Source organism: Alligator mississippiensis, chromosome 1, assembly GCF_030867095.1.
Source record: "Alligator mississippiensis isolate rAllMis1 chromosome 1, rAllMis1, whole genome shotgun sequence".
NCBI classification, from domain to species: Eukaryota; Metazoa; Chordata; order Crocodylia; family Alligatoridae; genus Alligator; species Alligator mississippiensis.
In genome coordinates this window covers 211,430,097-211,444,910 of record NC_081824.1, presented here as the reverse complement: position 1 = coordinate 211,444,910, position 14,814 = coordinate 211,430,097, and the positions used below count along the sequence as shown (strand labels likewise).

The following is a 14,814-nucleotide window of genomic DNA, read 5'->3' as shown; positions in this document are numbered from 1 at the left end:
CAGTTAATGGAATCTGTTTTCAATCTGGATGTTTAACTTTTTTTCTCTAGGAATGCATTTAGTTAAGGAATAAACTGTAAACTTGATAACAATGACATCTATGTCTTTCATTTGGTATCCTTTGTTTGCGGAAGGGACTTTCCTCCCCATTTTTGCAACATTATCTGTGATTCAAGGACAATGATTATAACAAAATATATGCAGCTCCCTCACACTCCTGCCACCCTTCAAGACTTCTCTCCAAACAAACCCCAAACCAAGAGTTACAAGTGATTGCTAAGGTGGTGATCTCTGTGCACCACATCCTGTGACATATCTAGCGAAATCAGCCCCTGCTCATGTGTGTGTTTGTATAGAAGCTGCTTTCTGAGATGCGCAGTGTTATGCACTGTGGATCTGTGATCAGACATTCCCTGGCCCTAAAAAAACTCCAAAGGGCTCTTTACGACATTTTCCTGGTTGGAAACAAAAGAGGGGTGGGAACTCCCCTTCCGTTCTATTCTGTACAATTTGCAGGTTTATAAAGCATTGTGTATACATTGTCTTTAAAATCTGGACTCCAGTTCAGGTTTTTTTTTCTCCTTGGAGGTCTGTATATGTTGTCAGTTTTACAAATACTGCATGTTGCAGCATCTATTTACTTTATTAAAACACATACCTCTGTGAGACTGTCTCTTGCTGTTCCTAGTGTAATGGATTTAATACAACTCAATTTTTTTTTATTTCTGTAAAACTACAGTTGTCATGTTGTCTTCTTGTGATGGCATCATTTGTTGCCTGTATTTTGCCCAGCGCCTTCTGAGGGGACATTTTTGCTTACAAAAAATCAAATCTTAACATGTATTCTTTTTTTCTGAGAGAGAAACAAATAAAGCTCCATTTAATCTAAGGCCAGGAGGAATGTATGTTATTGCCCAATCTATCTGAACAAGTCTTTAAAATGGTTGAAAAATGTGTGTGTGTGTAAATATATATGATGAGATACTTATCTATATACATATATAGATATCTATAGCTATATATATGTAAATCAACTAACTTAGGGCTTGACATTGCAAGGTGTTGTATGTTTTGCCCTTGATCCAGTAGCATACCTAAACTTGCCTCTGGTGCCACATGGCATGTAAACTTGTGCTTCATTTGAAATATGTGGGCAGTCCCATTAACTTCAACAGGACTAGCACATGCTTCAAGTGAAGCATGTGGATATATATTTTGCTGGACCCGGGCCAGAGCACTCAGCACCTTAGAGGACCAAGTCCCTAAATGGATTTAGCCTGGATTTTTACCAGTGTAAGCCAAGCTGGAATGTGGCCCTTGGGTAATAACAAATATTCACCGTAATAGTTTTCATGATGAGGGAGCTGAAGAAGATGAATATGTTGACTGGGATAGGACAAATAACTGTAAATGAAACAGTACTTTGTTGTGACCTTTATGTCTTAGTGATGTAGTCTGGTGTCTAAACTCTAGGTACTGGGACCAGACAGGAATACTCAAAGCACTTTGCAGCTGTCTAACAACATGACTTTTGATCCATTGCCATTAAACATCCATAAAAAGTTCAATATATCTCTCTTACTATTTTTACAATAATTGTTAGTACTGCAGGAGAGAATTTATATATATAGGACTTATTTTAACTAATCTGTCTATGGGGCAGTCATAACAATTACAGTTTTTTAAAGTTGTGTTATAATACATATATTTTATATAGGAATCTTTGATTATCTGTTGCATTAGGAAATAAAATTGTGTATGTGTATACACACACACACACACACACATCTAATGATCTTGGTTGATCTCTCATATATACACATACAGTGTATATTAGTAAAATATCAAAGATTAAAACATTTTCAACAATTTAAAATAAATTGTAATATAATAAATTTGATTTATATTTTTGTTTCAGAAAGCTAGATAAATCCATTGGGCATAACTTCATTTCCAACAGACACAATATGTACACTGTATTTGAGGAAACCCTGCTTTAAGAAATTATATATAATATTGCTAAATAACTGGAGCTTCAAAAACTAGTCAACAAGAACATAACTTACAAATGACAACATGTTGTAGCCTGAACACTAAAGCAAAAACCGTAATACAAAATGTGACATTTTCTAACAGTGTGATAAATTAATGGTGTTATAAAACCATGAACCATTGAGGCCCGTTCAAGTTTGTTAGAATTCTGAAACAGATTTATATGGCATCCATAATGTGTTCTTAAGCTGCTGTAACATTCCATACAAGCATGACCTACTGTCCCAAGAAACTTTTATATTTATCTCTATGGGGAAAGATGTCTAAATAAATAAGAACAATATTTGGGTAATTGGATCTCTATTGTTAAAATTTCAAAACCAATCAACTTCAGAAGAGGAACACAATTTTCTGCACTGATCCTTTTGCCATTAGTATTTGATATCCTCCAAAGTGAAAGATTTATATAATGAAGACACTGAAACAGTATCAAGAATTTAGGCTACAGATGTTTCATATTTATTATGTTTCCAAGAGCTGAGATAAATACAGGAATAAGTGATACCATGTCTTTGCCTGACATTCAGGAGGCTTTGGCATATCTGATGAGATACAGTTTCAGGGTTTATCTAAGTGCAGAGTTTGTACAAAAAGAAAAAAGATACCAGCTGTTATTTTAGTTCTTTCTGCTGCAAAGGTTGGAAGCCATTTGCAGTGAATGTGTGGGAAAATTATATTATGGACTGGGAGTATAATACTGCCCAGCAGGCACTTTGCTGGATTCATCAAAGGGAGCCACCATTTCTCAAACCCAGATGTATGTAATTTGGCTGATATTTTCAAAGTAGCCGAAGGAATTAAAATACCCAGCTTCCATCAATTGTAAAGTCACTAAGAATTTGGGATTGGATTTTTCAAAACTACCTAAGTGATTTGGGAGCATGAGACTTGTGGACTCTCAGCAGGACTATAGTTCGAATCAACGCTTTTGCTAATCCTCCCTTAGGTGCCTAAGCCACTTAGGCCCCTTGAAAAATTCAAGGCTTCAAGTTTTAACTATTAAATTCAGAAGTAAATAATATTGTATCCTTGCTTGGTGTAAATCATACTTGTGCCACTGACTCTCAATGGAGCTGCTCCAATTTACCTCAGCTGAAGAGCTGGCCCAGGAGCTGCATCTGTAAGCTTGACAGCAGCTCGTGAGTAGCCCTTCAACAACACACTTAAGTATTAATGAATCGATTTCCATAGAAACTGACTCATTGGTCTGCAGGTATAGATTGATTTTAAGGGGTTATGAGAATGCATCTCCGGCTCTGTGACTGCCACAGGTTGTGCCTGCATTCCCTTGAGTGTGCAATTTACCCATTATCCTATTGTTTCATTTAGTAAAATGTATAACTTGCGATCGGCCTTTGGCAGGAATTCACAGTCTGCATTTACTGTGTAAACCAGGTATGGCTATGGGAAATTACTTTTCCTTCTTACACCATTTGTGCCTGACCCAAAGCTATTGAAGTGAATGGAAAACCTCCCCTTTACTTCAATGGGCATGGTTTTGGGACCTCTGGCATCAAGCATTGCTGGGTACACGAACAGTTCACCCTTGCTCAAATAGGATTTTCAAAATAGAATGAAGGGACAGAAGAGCTTCTGCTACATGAACAAGTTGTAGGCTCTGAAAAAGCATTGGGAAGGCTCCCTTCTGTATCCCCAGTGCACCTCAGATTGTGGCAGAAGTCAGTGAGATTTCTGGGTGGGTAAGGAACCTGGGGTCAGTCCCTATGCAAACAAAGGGCCTAGTGAATCGATGGGTGTTTGCAGAGAAGGAGGTCTTATTGAAGCCTACATGGTCTGGCCCATCTGAGTGTTATTTTCTATGTCTACTGTATGGATTTTAACTGTGCTTGACTTATACATGTGTGTTTTCTGTGGGAGCTTATTAGGTCGCGATGGGCTGGCAGAACCGGGGGTTCATTCCAGCGCATACTTTTTTGGCATTTCAGTTGTGCAGTTGTGCTTTGTTAAAAAAAAAGGAAACCTTACCTCTTGGGCAATGTCATACCTGTTTTTCCTCTGTCCCCCTCTGTCCTTTCTCTAGGTTCGACACACCCCCCTACGTGGCGCAGTGCCCAGGGAACTCGGGATGTATGGCAGTTTTCGGATGGAAGCTCAAGATCGCTTAAATTCTGACAGAATGTGAAGCACGTGAGGGAACATGCGCCACGGTCCTGACATCTGAATGCGGTCCGTGTTCTTGCTAGCTTGGGATGCTGCTTCCCAATTAAAGCTTGAGAAGTCACTGACTGACAGCAGCATCCTACAGGCTCCCTCTGCCTGCCTGCAAGACTATCTTATTTATATTTTTAATAGAGTAAAACACTTCCTTTTTTTTTTTTTTTTTTAAATGAAAACCCACTGTCAAGGGCTTATTGATAATCAATGGCTTTGACTGGCTTTTGTGCCACTTGGAGAAAGCCCTCTTGATAACACATTGATGCAGTGTGGAGAACCCAACCTGCTGTTTATATCCATCCCATGCCATCTTTTAAAAGGTGCAGCTAACATTACAAGTAACAAAAAAAAAAAAAAAGAGAGGGAGGAGGATGGGAGAAAATTGACATAATAAATGTTGGAGCTTTAGGTTCTGTTTGCTCTTTCTTTAATTTTTAATGCTAACAAGGACCATGCAGCCGGGATGACTTTGTATTACCACAGCCACTGCATAAAATCAAATGCTGCATTTAAAAAAGAAAACGAAAACCCATGCGTGCAAGTGGTTGTACAAATATGGAGGGCATACATTTCTGGGAAAACTAAGAATGCAAAGCATTGGGGCTATTATCACTCTACCATAAGTAATGTAGAACTAGTGTTGGTGTTTATTAATACTGAAATGTGGGCGTCTCCTAACTGTCTAACTTCATTTGCATACCATTGAATAATGCCTACTGTGTTGTATTGCATTTTTGCTGTTAAAATATGTATTTTTGGGGTTGGGGGGAATCCATAACGGACTTTAATTTATCATTGTTTGTCTAAAAAGCTAACTGTTTCCACAGAGAATAATAATTTTGCTATAGCGGTCCTGTAAGCACCAAGAGAAGTGACCCCTTCCCCTCCCCTCATCCCCTAAACCTGTGGTGAATAATTAAGCGTTGTTATAATTAACCCATGCAAGTAGTCCATACTCCAACAGGCCCTGCTTATAAAAGCATCCCTATTCAGAAAAGCACCAAAGCACCAGCTTATTTTAAGTATATTTCCGTAACGTCATTATTTCTAACAAAGCACTTGTGCCCATGTTTAACTTTTGTGCATGTGACTTCAGTGAGACTATTCTCATGCTTAACATTGGACACAAGCTCCTCTACTTGGCTGGAGCAGGACTTAAGGATGCTGCTGAATAAGGAGGTTTTAAGGCCATGCTTAGGTGCTTTCTTGAACCACGGACTTCCGGAAGTCTAACTCAAGACCTTTTATATGTAAGGCAGGATCAAGCCTCTGTTAGGTTAAATCATATCGCCACAGTAGAAACCAGGCCATTATCTTGTTCTCCCGTCAAACTGCCATGAGATTCCCACCAAGCTGCAATTGAGCACGCAAGGTCTCAGGTCAGGCAACAATGTTATTTATTTGTATTTATGGCTTATAATTATATGACTTGCTTTTTTGTATTTATTTTTCAAATCTGAATGAGAAATTTGGCCAAGGCGATATTTTGCTGGTGAAACTGCAATAGATAAAATAATAAGAGCCGTTTTGTATTTTTTCAAAGAATATTGTTATTGTTTTGCTTGGGAAAGTGAATATAGCACAAGCACAGTCACTTTTGTAACATAGAACTTGGTGTAAAGGGGTTTACACTCCCAGTCGGAGAGTGCATAGTCATCTCTGTCCACAACTGTATTAGTGAAGATGTGCCAATAGACTAACAGTGATCTGTGAATTCTTCACCTGTCAGTAGAGACTGGCACCGCAGATGGCTGCTGCGTCTTCAGAGGTGTTCTCTGGGATCAGTAACCTGTGTGTGAAACAGTCTTTGGCGGCTGAGTCTGTTCCACAGAGGCAGGCCAGAAATGCAGTGCTTCTGGTTACGTTCTGCTAGAATGCATGCAGAACAAAGTTAACTTCCCATTTCCCAGAGGGCTGTGGGTGCTGGTAATGGACCCCCCAGTATAGGCAGTGTGAGCTATCCCTACATTAAAAATACCCCCCATCATTTAGTCTGCCTGATCCACATTCTAAATCAGTCACAGTGTCTGTACCACTGCTCAGAAATATTACTTTGCACAACAGTAGCCTCTGCTGAGACCCCTCTGTGCCTTCCTGGGGGATTTTGGTGGGGGAAATCAGCCAGTAGGCCCTGAAGTCAAACTTCTGCAACCAGCGTTAAATAACCTGGTTGAAATATGGGCAGCACTTTATATGGGCAGATCATGATATGCAGAAGTCATGCCCAGTATGGCAAGGTAGACCATGGTTAGGCAGGCCCTGTGGGGTAACACAGACCATCACAGTTAGATCCCAGGCCCTTTACCACGGCCGGCAGTGTAAAAAATGTCTCCATTTTGCCCCACATCTGTGCATGTGCTACCTGATCTGTACATGTTTACAAAAGTGTTTCTTGAGACTGAAACAACACATCCTCAATCTGTGACTGGATATGCCTCGTGCCAAGGAGTTAAGAACTCCCATTAACTGCTGGCACCCCCCACCACTGCCTCAAACCATTTTCATAAAGGTACACCAGGCAGCTGTTTATTCTCCAGCATAGCTGGTTCAGAAAGTGGGGTGTGGGGTTTTTTTTATTCCATTGCTACCTGGGAGTATTATACTCTTCTCTTTCCCCTGGAGTATCAAATTGGGACCTCCTAATATGTATTTATACAACAGCCAGTAATAATTCTGAATGAGTGTAATCAAGATTTTTCAGCATATACTTACCTGAACAACTTTTATGTTTTTGTTATATTTTACTAAACCTGCTGAGAGCAGACAAAACTCAATTCACAGATCGTTTCATAGCACTATAGAAGTATTAGGCCACAGTCTAACTCTCAGTCACAGAAGTATAAATCTAAAGTAACCCATTTATCTTTGCCCTGGATTTATACCAGTGTAACTGTGAGCAGTATGGTGGCCCATTTCATCCATTCAAAGTTGCTAGAAGCTGATGGGTAGTAAGTATTTATACCCTATCTGGGAGGAGTACAGACACCTAGCAAAAAGACACGTTGTAAACAGCAACACGTTTGCATGAGTGCAGAGGCAAAGGTGATACAACCATTTCCTTTAGAGTTCAAAATAAAGTGAAATTCTTAAATTCTTTCTCTTTTTAAATCAAGTAAATAAAAATGCTGTTTAAGGTTTTAAGTCATTTGCTGAATTCATGTGTTGCCTTAAAATTATAAATATATGTAACAACCAAGTTGAAAGCTTTAGTAACTGTGAAGAGCTGAGCTCAGGGATCTGTGTTTTCATGCAAGAGCCAATAACATTTACAAACACACAAAGCTGGAAGGACACGATGTGTTCTGCTTGGGTGTTTATGATATTACTTGTGGTGCAGTAATATATGTGTTAGGAGGCTACTTCTCATTCTATGTAGGGTTTTGGATGGTTGTATCTGTATGTGGAGAGTGGGGAAAGGATACCTAGTGATTATTTCCAGGAAAGTGCAGGGTTGATCAGCTTTCTTTACCAAAAGGAGAGAACCCATCCTTATCTACTAGAAATGCAGAATACACTGCGTACTGTGCTCTTGCAGTAAAAACACAGAACCTCGAACTCAGGTCCTGAGTGGCAAATAAGATGAATGATTTTTGAGTATTTTGTATTGAAACATATTCATAATATTAAAGTCAACATAACTCCTGTCAAAAGATTTAGGGTATTAAATACTTTTTTAAAAATTTATTTTGCAAGTGCTGAGGTTCTTTTTTTCAGAACCATATTAAAAACTCTTCTTTTGTTTCTCAGTCCAACAAGCTGTAATGGTCTGAAATGAAGAAGATACATGGAAATTAGTTTAGCTTTGGTTTTAGTTTGAAAAGCTTCTTTCAATGTGCAAGCATTTTGTCTGTGCTGTATTTTTTTTTTAAATTCTCATGATAATAAAATGCGGCAAAGGTTAATATATTTGTGAAGTCTTACTTACATTCCTCATTCAAATTATGTTGATTTAGGAATCACCTCATTCAAATTATGTTGATTTAGGAATCACGAAACATCCAGGTGATATAATTTTACATTAAATTTGGGGCAAAAAACAAGCATGGAAAGTGAGCCACTTATTAAGCCATGCTTATCTCAGGTGATCTAAACGGATCTAGTATCCTGGTAAAATCTGTGAACAGGATTTTAAAAAACAAACACTACAAAAACCACACCATTTTTATTCCAGCTTCACATCGCATCCTGCTAAGCAATCCAAATAGCCAATAGCAATACTTGAATCCTGTCACAGAGAATATTTGGTTCTGTATTCAAAGGTGGCAGAATAACTATTAACTTCAGGAAAAGGTGAACTGAAATAGGATTCTTCTTTGCCTCTTAGATATTATTCTCCTTATAAAATACTATTTATTCAATTCATTTATGTTTCCAGTAAAAGGTATTGTACATTTTACATTTTAATTTTTTGAGTGTTATCCTGTTAGTAAGCAGTGAAATACCTGAATAACTCTATAGGATGTTTAGGATTCACTTTTTGTAAAATGGCTCTTTTTAAAGAGAAACAATCCCTTCATTTGGCATTAACTTCTGAGAACAAATATTGGGGCCAGATCTTAAAAGGTATTTATGAACCTACAACCTATTTAGTCACTTACACTCTTACAAAGCAAGTGGAAGCTTAGGTGTTTAAACAGGAATTAAGGGCAAAATTTTGGTCCTACTGAAGACAATGGGAAAAATCCCATTGATTTCAGTTAGGCCAGAATTCACCCTGAGTGCTTAAATTCCTTTTTTGGGTACGGCCTGTAGTGTTAACTTTGATAGCTATTAGATTCAAGGGTGCTGTTGTTATGTAGACTTGTATATAAGACATGAGCAACTGAAGCAGGTGGACAACATGTGACTAGATCCAATTAATACTATTTTGTCTAATATAGTATTAAAGATGCTATTGCTATAAATTCATATCAGCGTGTAACCCAAATCATCCCCCTGAACAAAAATTATACCTCCTTTGCTGCCTTTTTGTTCTCTGTTCCCTTCAAGTTTCTCAGACAGAGGCGTAATTAGACGTCATACATTAATATTCATTCATACATTAATATGTCTAGGCTTTTGCTTCCAGCCTCTAAATCAACAACTCTTGTTGTCTTACAAATCCTAATAAATAAAAGAAGTTTTCCGTTTTAAATAGCCATCATCCACGATGAACAAAACAATCCAGTCATGCTTAAAGAGGGATGGAGTAACCTTTATAACAATAAAAAAAACAAAAATACAGTATTTCTTCTTTAATCTCATTGGGCTGAATTACACATCTGGTATTGGCTTGCTGGTTGGGGCTATTACTTTTATAGCCTCTTTAGTAGTGATGAAGTTCAGATGCTAGCACCAATGGGCTCCGATTTAATTTGGCCTGGCCTCCGGTAATGAGCAATATGTGGTCTCCTTGCACTGTTAGGAACTAGCTCTGTTGTAATTTTAACAGTGTAGATGCTTGTATGCCATGGTAATGGGCACAGGATGGATGGATGGATAGGATGATGCATTATTGTTAGGATTACAAAAGAGAAATTAGGATGAGGGAGAGGCGGAGGGGTCAGGCTGCCTCTTAGTCTTCTCATGAATGCATATATTTGTTTTACAACTATTAATAAAATACCGCAGTGAGTTGGATGGATGCACAGATAGATGGATGGATTGATACCCTTTTGTCTCAGAAACTAAGGAATCTTGTAGATTGCTAATTTTACAGTGACTGTAGTGTGCATGTTATATTGTTAGAGACTGTTTAAGCCTCACTTTTCCCTGAATGTCTGCAAAGACGTGACAAAGGGCCATATCCATGGTCCAATTGTGAGCCTCCCACTGTTGGGAGATGTGTATGCAAAAGGAAGGGTGTATTTGGCTTCCACTGTTCAAATCCCTATTTCATATTATGTTGGCCAGGAAACAAGTCCATTCAACCCTAGTTCTGATGCACGTGATAGACTGATTACTGTAAACAGAATGTAACTTGAGGAGCTTAATAAATACCTACCGTCAATAACATTGGGCTATTTCCTTTCAAATTTTGTGACATTTTATAGCACTGTAAAATTTCGTAAATATAATGCAAAAGGCAATTGCTTCTGTCTTTTTTCCTCACCCAGCACAATTATGACTAAATTTAATCCCCTGAAATGCTAGGCAAAATGAATTTCCTCAATGAAAAGGTTTTGATAGAGCAAAGAGAACTTTTCTTAACTTCATACAGCTGATGAGAGGCCAAGGGCCATATGCTGGAGGGCATGTCCCCTCTGTTCACATGAAAGCCCTTTTTTCCACAATAACTTCAGGCATGGACCCATGCCAGTTGCTTATGTGATCCAGCAGAAGATCCACATAACTTGATGGATGTGTTATTCAAATGAACACATCAAAGAGCCTGCAGCTAAAAGCTGTAAGTCCTAAACCAGTTAATTACTAGAGTTTAACATTTTCCAGTTAGAGAGAAATGTGCCAGGTGGTAAATACACTCAGTTTAGAGAGTAATTTAACCCTTCGGTATCAGAAATCAACACATCTTCTGCTTCAGAACAAGGATATGCAAAGGTATCCATTGCTTAGGCTTTATTGGCATGATCCTGTAAGCTTTTGTCACCTCAGTCCTCCCAGTGAACCTAATAGTGAAACTCTACCTGAGTTCAATGGTTCAGGCTCAGACCCCACATACAGCTGTCCCACTAAAGGTTTTGGAAGTGCTGTATATAGAGGGACTGTAGAACTGGGCAGGTGAATATAAATAATTTTTTCCATTTGAGTTTTAGGGTTTGTGTTTTCAGTCTCTTGTCAACCCTATCCCATAGCCCTTTGTTTATTCAACAGAGGATGAACAAGAAGGAGCAATGGCAAAAAATCCAACTTGACTTTCAGCTCCCAAGAATGAGCTTGAAGGGCAAGTGGAGAGAAGTTAAAAAAAAAAAATAGCTTTTTATTTGTAAACTGAGTAGGAAAATTAGACTACCATAGAAACGATGAGAATCAATAAACGTGGGATCCCCACATTGGCATTTCACAAAGTCACTTTTCAGGGCAGAGATGCATTTTAAGTGTAAATGTCTTCAAGAGGCTTTTTTAATCGTGGCCTTTTCATTTTCCACTGCAATTTTTGAGAGACATTCTCGCATGAATCTGGTTGACACATGTCATGTCTGGTGTCATCATTACTTAATGTGCTAGATGCCTTTATTCAGCAGCACAGAAAGTTCAGAAAGGGGCATCTTTTGGAAGCTGCAGTTGAGAAGAGCAAGGTTTCACAAAGCATTACTCTACTGTCTTGTAATTTTGTGTTTTAGTTTTGCGGTTCATCTTGTTGTCTTGACTCCCCTACTTCACCAGGTAGATAATGATCCATTGTTTCATCTAGCTGAAAGCACATTGAAATAAAAGAAAGATCCCAAGGTTGATGAGTTAGAAAATATCTTTAACAGAGTAAAATTTGCACAGCCTGCTATATATATTTAAAAAAATAAGTAATTCAGAAAAGCTCCCACCTCCCACATAGCTTGCTAGAAGAGTGAAATGCTACCCAGCATACTCTAGCCCTCTATTAACTTAATGCTTTTCAAAAGTGCCAGTTTGATAATGGTAGAACCACAGGACTAGTTCAGAACAAGCATTAGTTGGTCAAACTTCACAGAAATGCCCTAATGTGCAGCCCTGATCTGGACAGATTACTCTGTAGAAATGCAAAGCTAGTGTGGTTTTCAAGCTGTGAACATCGAGCTGGCTTACAGCTAAGCTGTCAGTTGGGAGGGTGTGTGTGTGTTGTCAGGTAGACACTTGTTCCCTGTAAGGAATTGACAGGCACATTGACTTATCGTATATACAGTGCACTAGAATGGCTCTCAAAGAGTAACAAATGTGATTTACCTAGAGAAACCTTCCTTGGTCGTTGTTTCGTCCCTATTAACTCACTTTAGAGTAGGGCTGCCTTGTCTGGGAGCTTCTTTTCTCAGCATGCTTTTCTGTGCTAGGCCTTTAAATTTGGCAGAGACAGGCAGCAGCAGCCCTAGAAGTCCCATTTTGTAAGTGACTGTTTGCTGCTTCTCTCTCTCTGCCAGCTGATAAGCGTCCTTAACTCTTGTTCTCCTTTCCCCTTTTTATTCCTGGAGAGATGGCAGACTCCTGCAACTGGGATGGCTGAAGAGCTCAAGCAGAGTCTGGCAATATAAATAAGGCCTGGAAGTGATTGCTGGTTCCCAGTCAAAATAGTTTACGGCCAGAGGTGGCCAGCCTGTGGCAGGAGTGGCACAAGTAGCATGGGCAGCCTTTGCATATGATATGCAGCATATCGGGGAGCACAGCCACCTATAAGGTAGGAAGCAGAAGCCTCCCCTTCCCCCCGTCACCTGCATCAGTACTTCTCTTCTACCAATTACTCTTCCTTGTGTTTGTACCCTTAATAATGGAGGGAGAAAGGGCACAGCAAGATAACGCTTCATCCTGGGGGGAGATCCTTGTTTTTTAATAGGCCATGCACACAGGTTTCAAAGCCATATAACATGATGTTTGCCAAAGTAGGAAGCTTTTGAAAGCTTATTTTCAGTCAGGAGGGGGGACAAAGCCAACTGCATACAGCCAGTGAAAGTCACAGGGAAATTATGCATTTTCTGGACTAGCTTATTCCCTTTTGTGTATTAAACATTATTTTAATATTCTAGTGACAATGTTTTATAATTAAGCTAAATGTAAGAGACTGAGTACACTGGAGATTATGGATCAGTGTAGGAAGGTGAGAGGTTTTTCAGCTGGTAGCCAGCTAGGCTTACTGATTGAACTAACAGCGTGCAGCAGCCACGGTCATCTGTAACCACACGTTGGAGTAGAATATCTGGCTGAGCTTGCTCTCAAATGCAAACTTCCTGTATACTTGGGCAAGTGAAACCTTTAACTCATAAAGGTTGTAATCTTAATACAGAAGAAAAACGTTTTAAAAATTACATTGGTTTGCACACATATACTGAACTCATGAGGGGAAATCTAGCCCTTGAGAGATGGAAACTAAAGACCTGAGTCATAAACCAGTATGATAACATCCTTATTATAAGATGCAAATTAAGGGGCCCAATTCACTTTTAAAAAGCATTATGAGTATTTAATTTTACTTGTGGGAATATCTCTGAAGTTGGCCTCTGTGTCTGTGTGTGCTGTTTTTGTGCTCTGTACTTAAAAAAATATATATATATCAAGTAATTTAGACCACACAGAGGTCCATGGAGATAGGACATCCATGGAGGGTATGAAGTGATAACTTGGTTGTTGAGAAAGATATGCAAGCTTTTATACTTTAAAGGAGAATAGCCATCATACACTCATGCTGAAATCTAAACAGGACCACCTAAGTCACAATTAAATGACTGCAAATCTGGATTGACTCCCCTTTGTATTACTGTTACAAAAAATTCAAAGGATATGCTTCCCTACAAAAAGCAGCTTAGTTCCTTCGCATATACCATGTGGAAGAAATGCCTGTTTTAGGCCCTGAAGTGAAGTATCAAAGCCATGGGGAGACCTCCAGATATATGGTGAAAAGAATTCTAGATGTGAGTGATGTGCAGAGCTGGGGTGGACAACCTGCGGCACAGTTGCCACAAGTGGCATGGGCAGCCTCTGTGTGTGGCATGTGGCAAATTATGAAGGGGGTAGGGAGCAGAAAGCAGAGTATCAGATCAGGCAGGAAGCAGAAAGCTGAGCAGCAGATTGGGTAAGGGAAAAGGAACAGGCACCTGGGAAGGGCGCGGGACTAATTTGTAGCACACCTGCCAAAAAGGTTGGTGCCTAGACCTTGGCATTAAAATGTCTGTTACATTTTAATCTGAGCCTTCTTCCTCCCTTCTCTTCAGCTCTCACATACAGATGATTTCTTCCAAATGCCATACTTGGAAGATTAGAGGCAGTTTCAGCAAATCAGCATTACTAATACAGAAGCAAATTTACTGGAATTACTACTTGCAAAAGAGCCGACATTTCCAAAAACAAACACCAGCTCATTCAAGGGTGGATAGGTCCTCTAAGAACTAGGTGTGCTTTAGCCTACCTAGGAGTTATCCAGGACCCTTGTTTCTTAGCACTGAAGCTATTCAAACCCTTTAGAAAAGTGTTATGCATTCAATATGTTAGCACAAGCTCTCTGACATATTACAGAACATCCCCGAATAGGAAGTAGCTACTGCCTGACTCATCACAACATATTTTTATTTATGTTCCACTTGTGCTTAGGTGCCCTGATGAAGGCAGGGAACCTTTTGTGCTAAACATTGTATAGTAAAGGCCAGTTGCTGACCTGAGGAACATATACTTGAGGTGGATAAGAAAAAGGGATGGAAATGTGGAGTGTTATTTCCCTTAGTTTATAGATGGGAAAGAAAGATGAAAGGTATGGATGGTAAGTGGTAGCTAACCTGCAGTAGTTTAGCCCTCAACGTGGGAAGTAACATCTGATGAAGTGAGCTGTGGCTCACAAATGCTTATGCATCTCTGTTTCTACTGGTCTATAGGGTGCACCTCTACCCTGCCTTAGTGAGGAAAGGGTAAATTACCACTGGTATTTTTACTTACTATGGGGTAGGATATGCATTCAGTGCAAGAAGTTACCACAGA

At 39.2% G+C, this 14,814-nt stretch overlaps 1 protein-coding gene across 8 annotated transcripts in view; it reads left to right on the top strand.

Annotated features, from left to right (window-relative positions):
* BCL11A (BCL11 transcription factor A) overlaps nt 1-8,129 on the top strand; it is a 108,889-nt gene extending 100,760 nt beyond the window's left edge. For 4 of the 8 annotated variants that reach the window (XM_059719541.1, XM_059719537.1, XM_059719542.1 and 1 more), the window contains one exon: nt 4,094-8,129. In XM_059719541.1, the coding sequence (XP_059575524.1) occupies nt 4,094-4,195 (102 nt within the window). In that variant the 3' untranslated portion in view covers nt 4,196-8,129. Of the gene's footprint in view, nt 890-4,093 lie in introns of those variants that run through there. The other 4 variants (XM_014595066.3, XM_014595065.3, XM_059719532.1 and 1 more) reach the window with 1 other exon arrangement.
* Nucleotides 8,130-14,814: the final 6,685 nt, after the last annotated feature.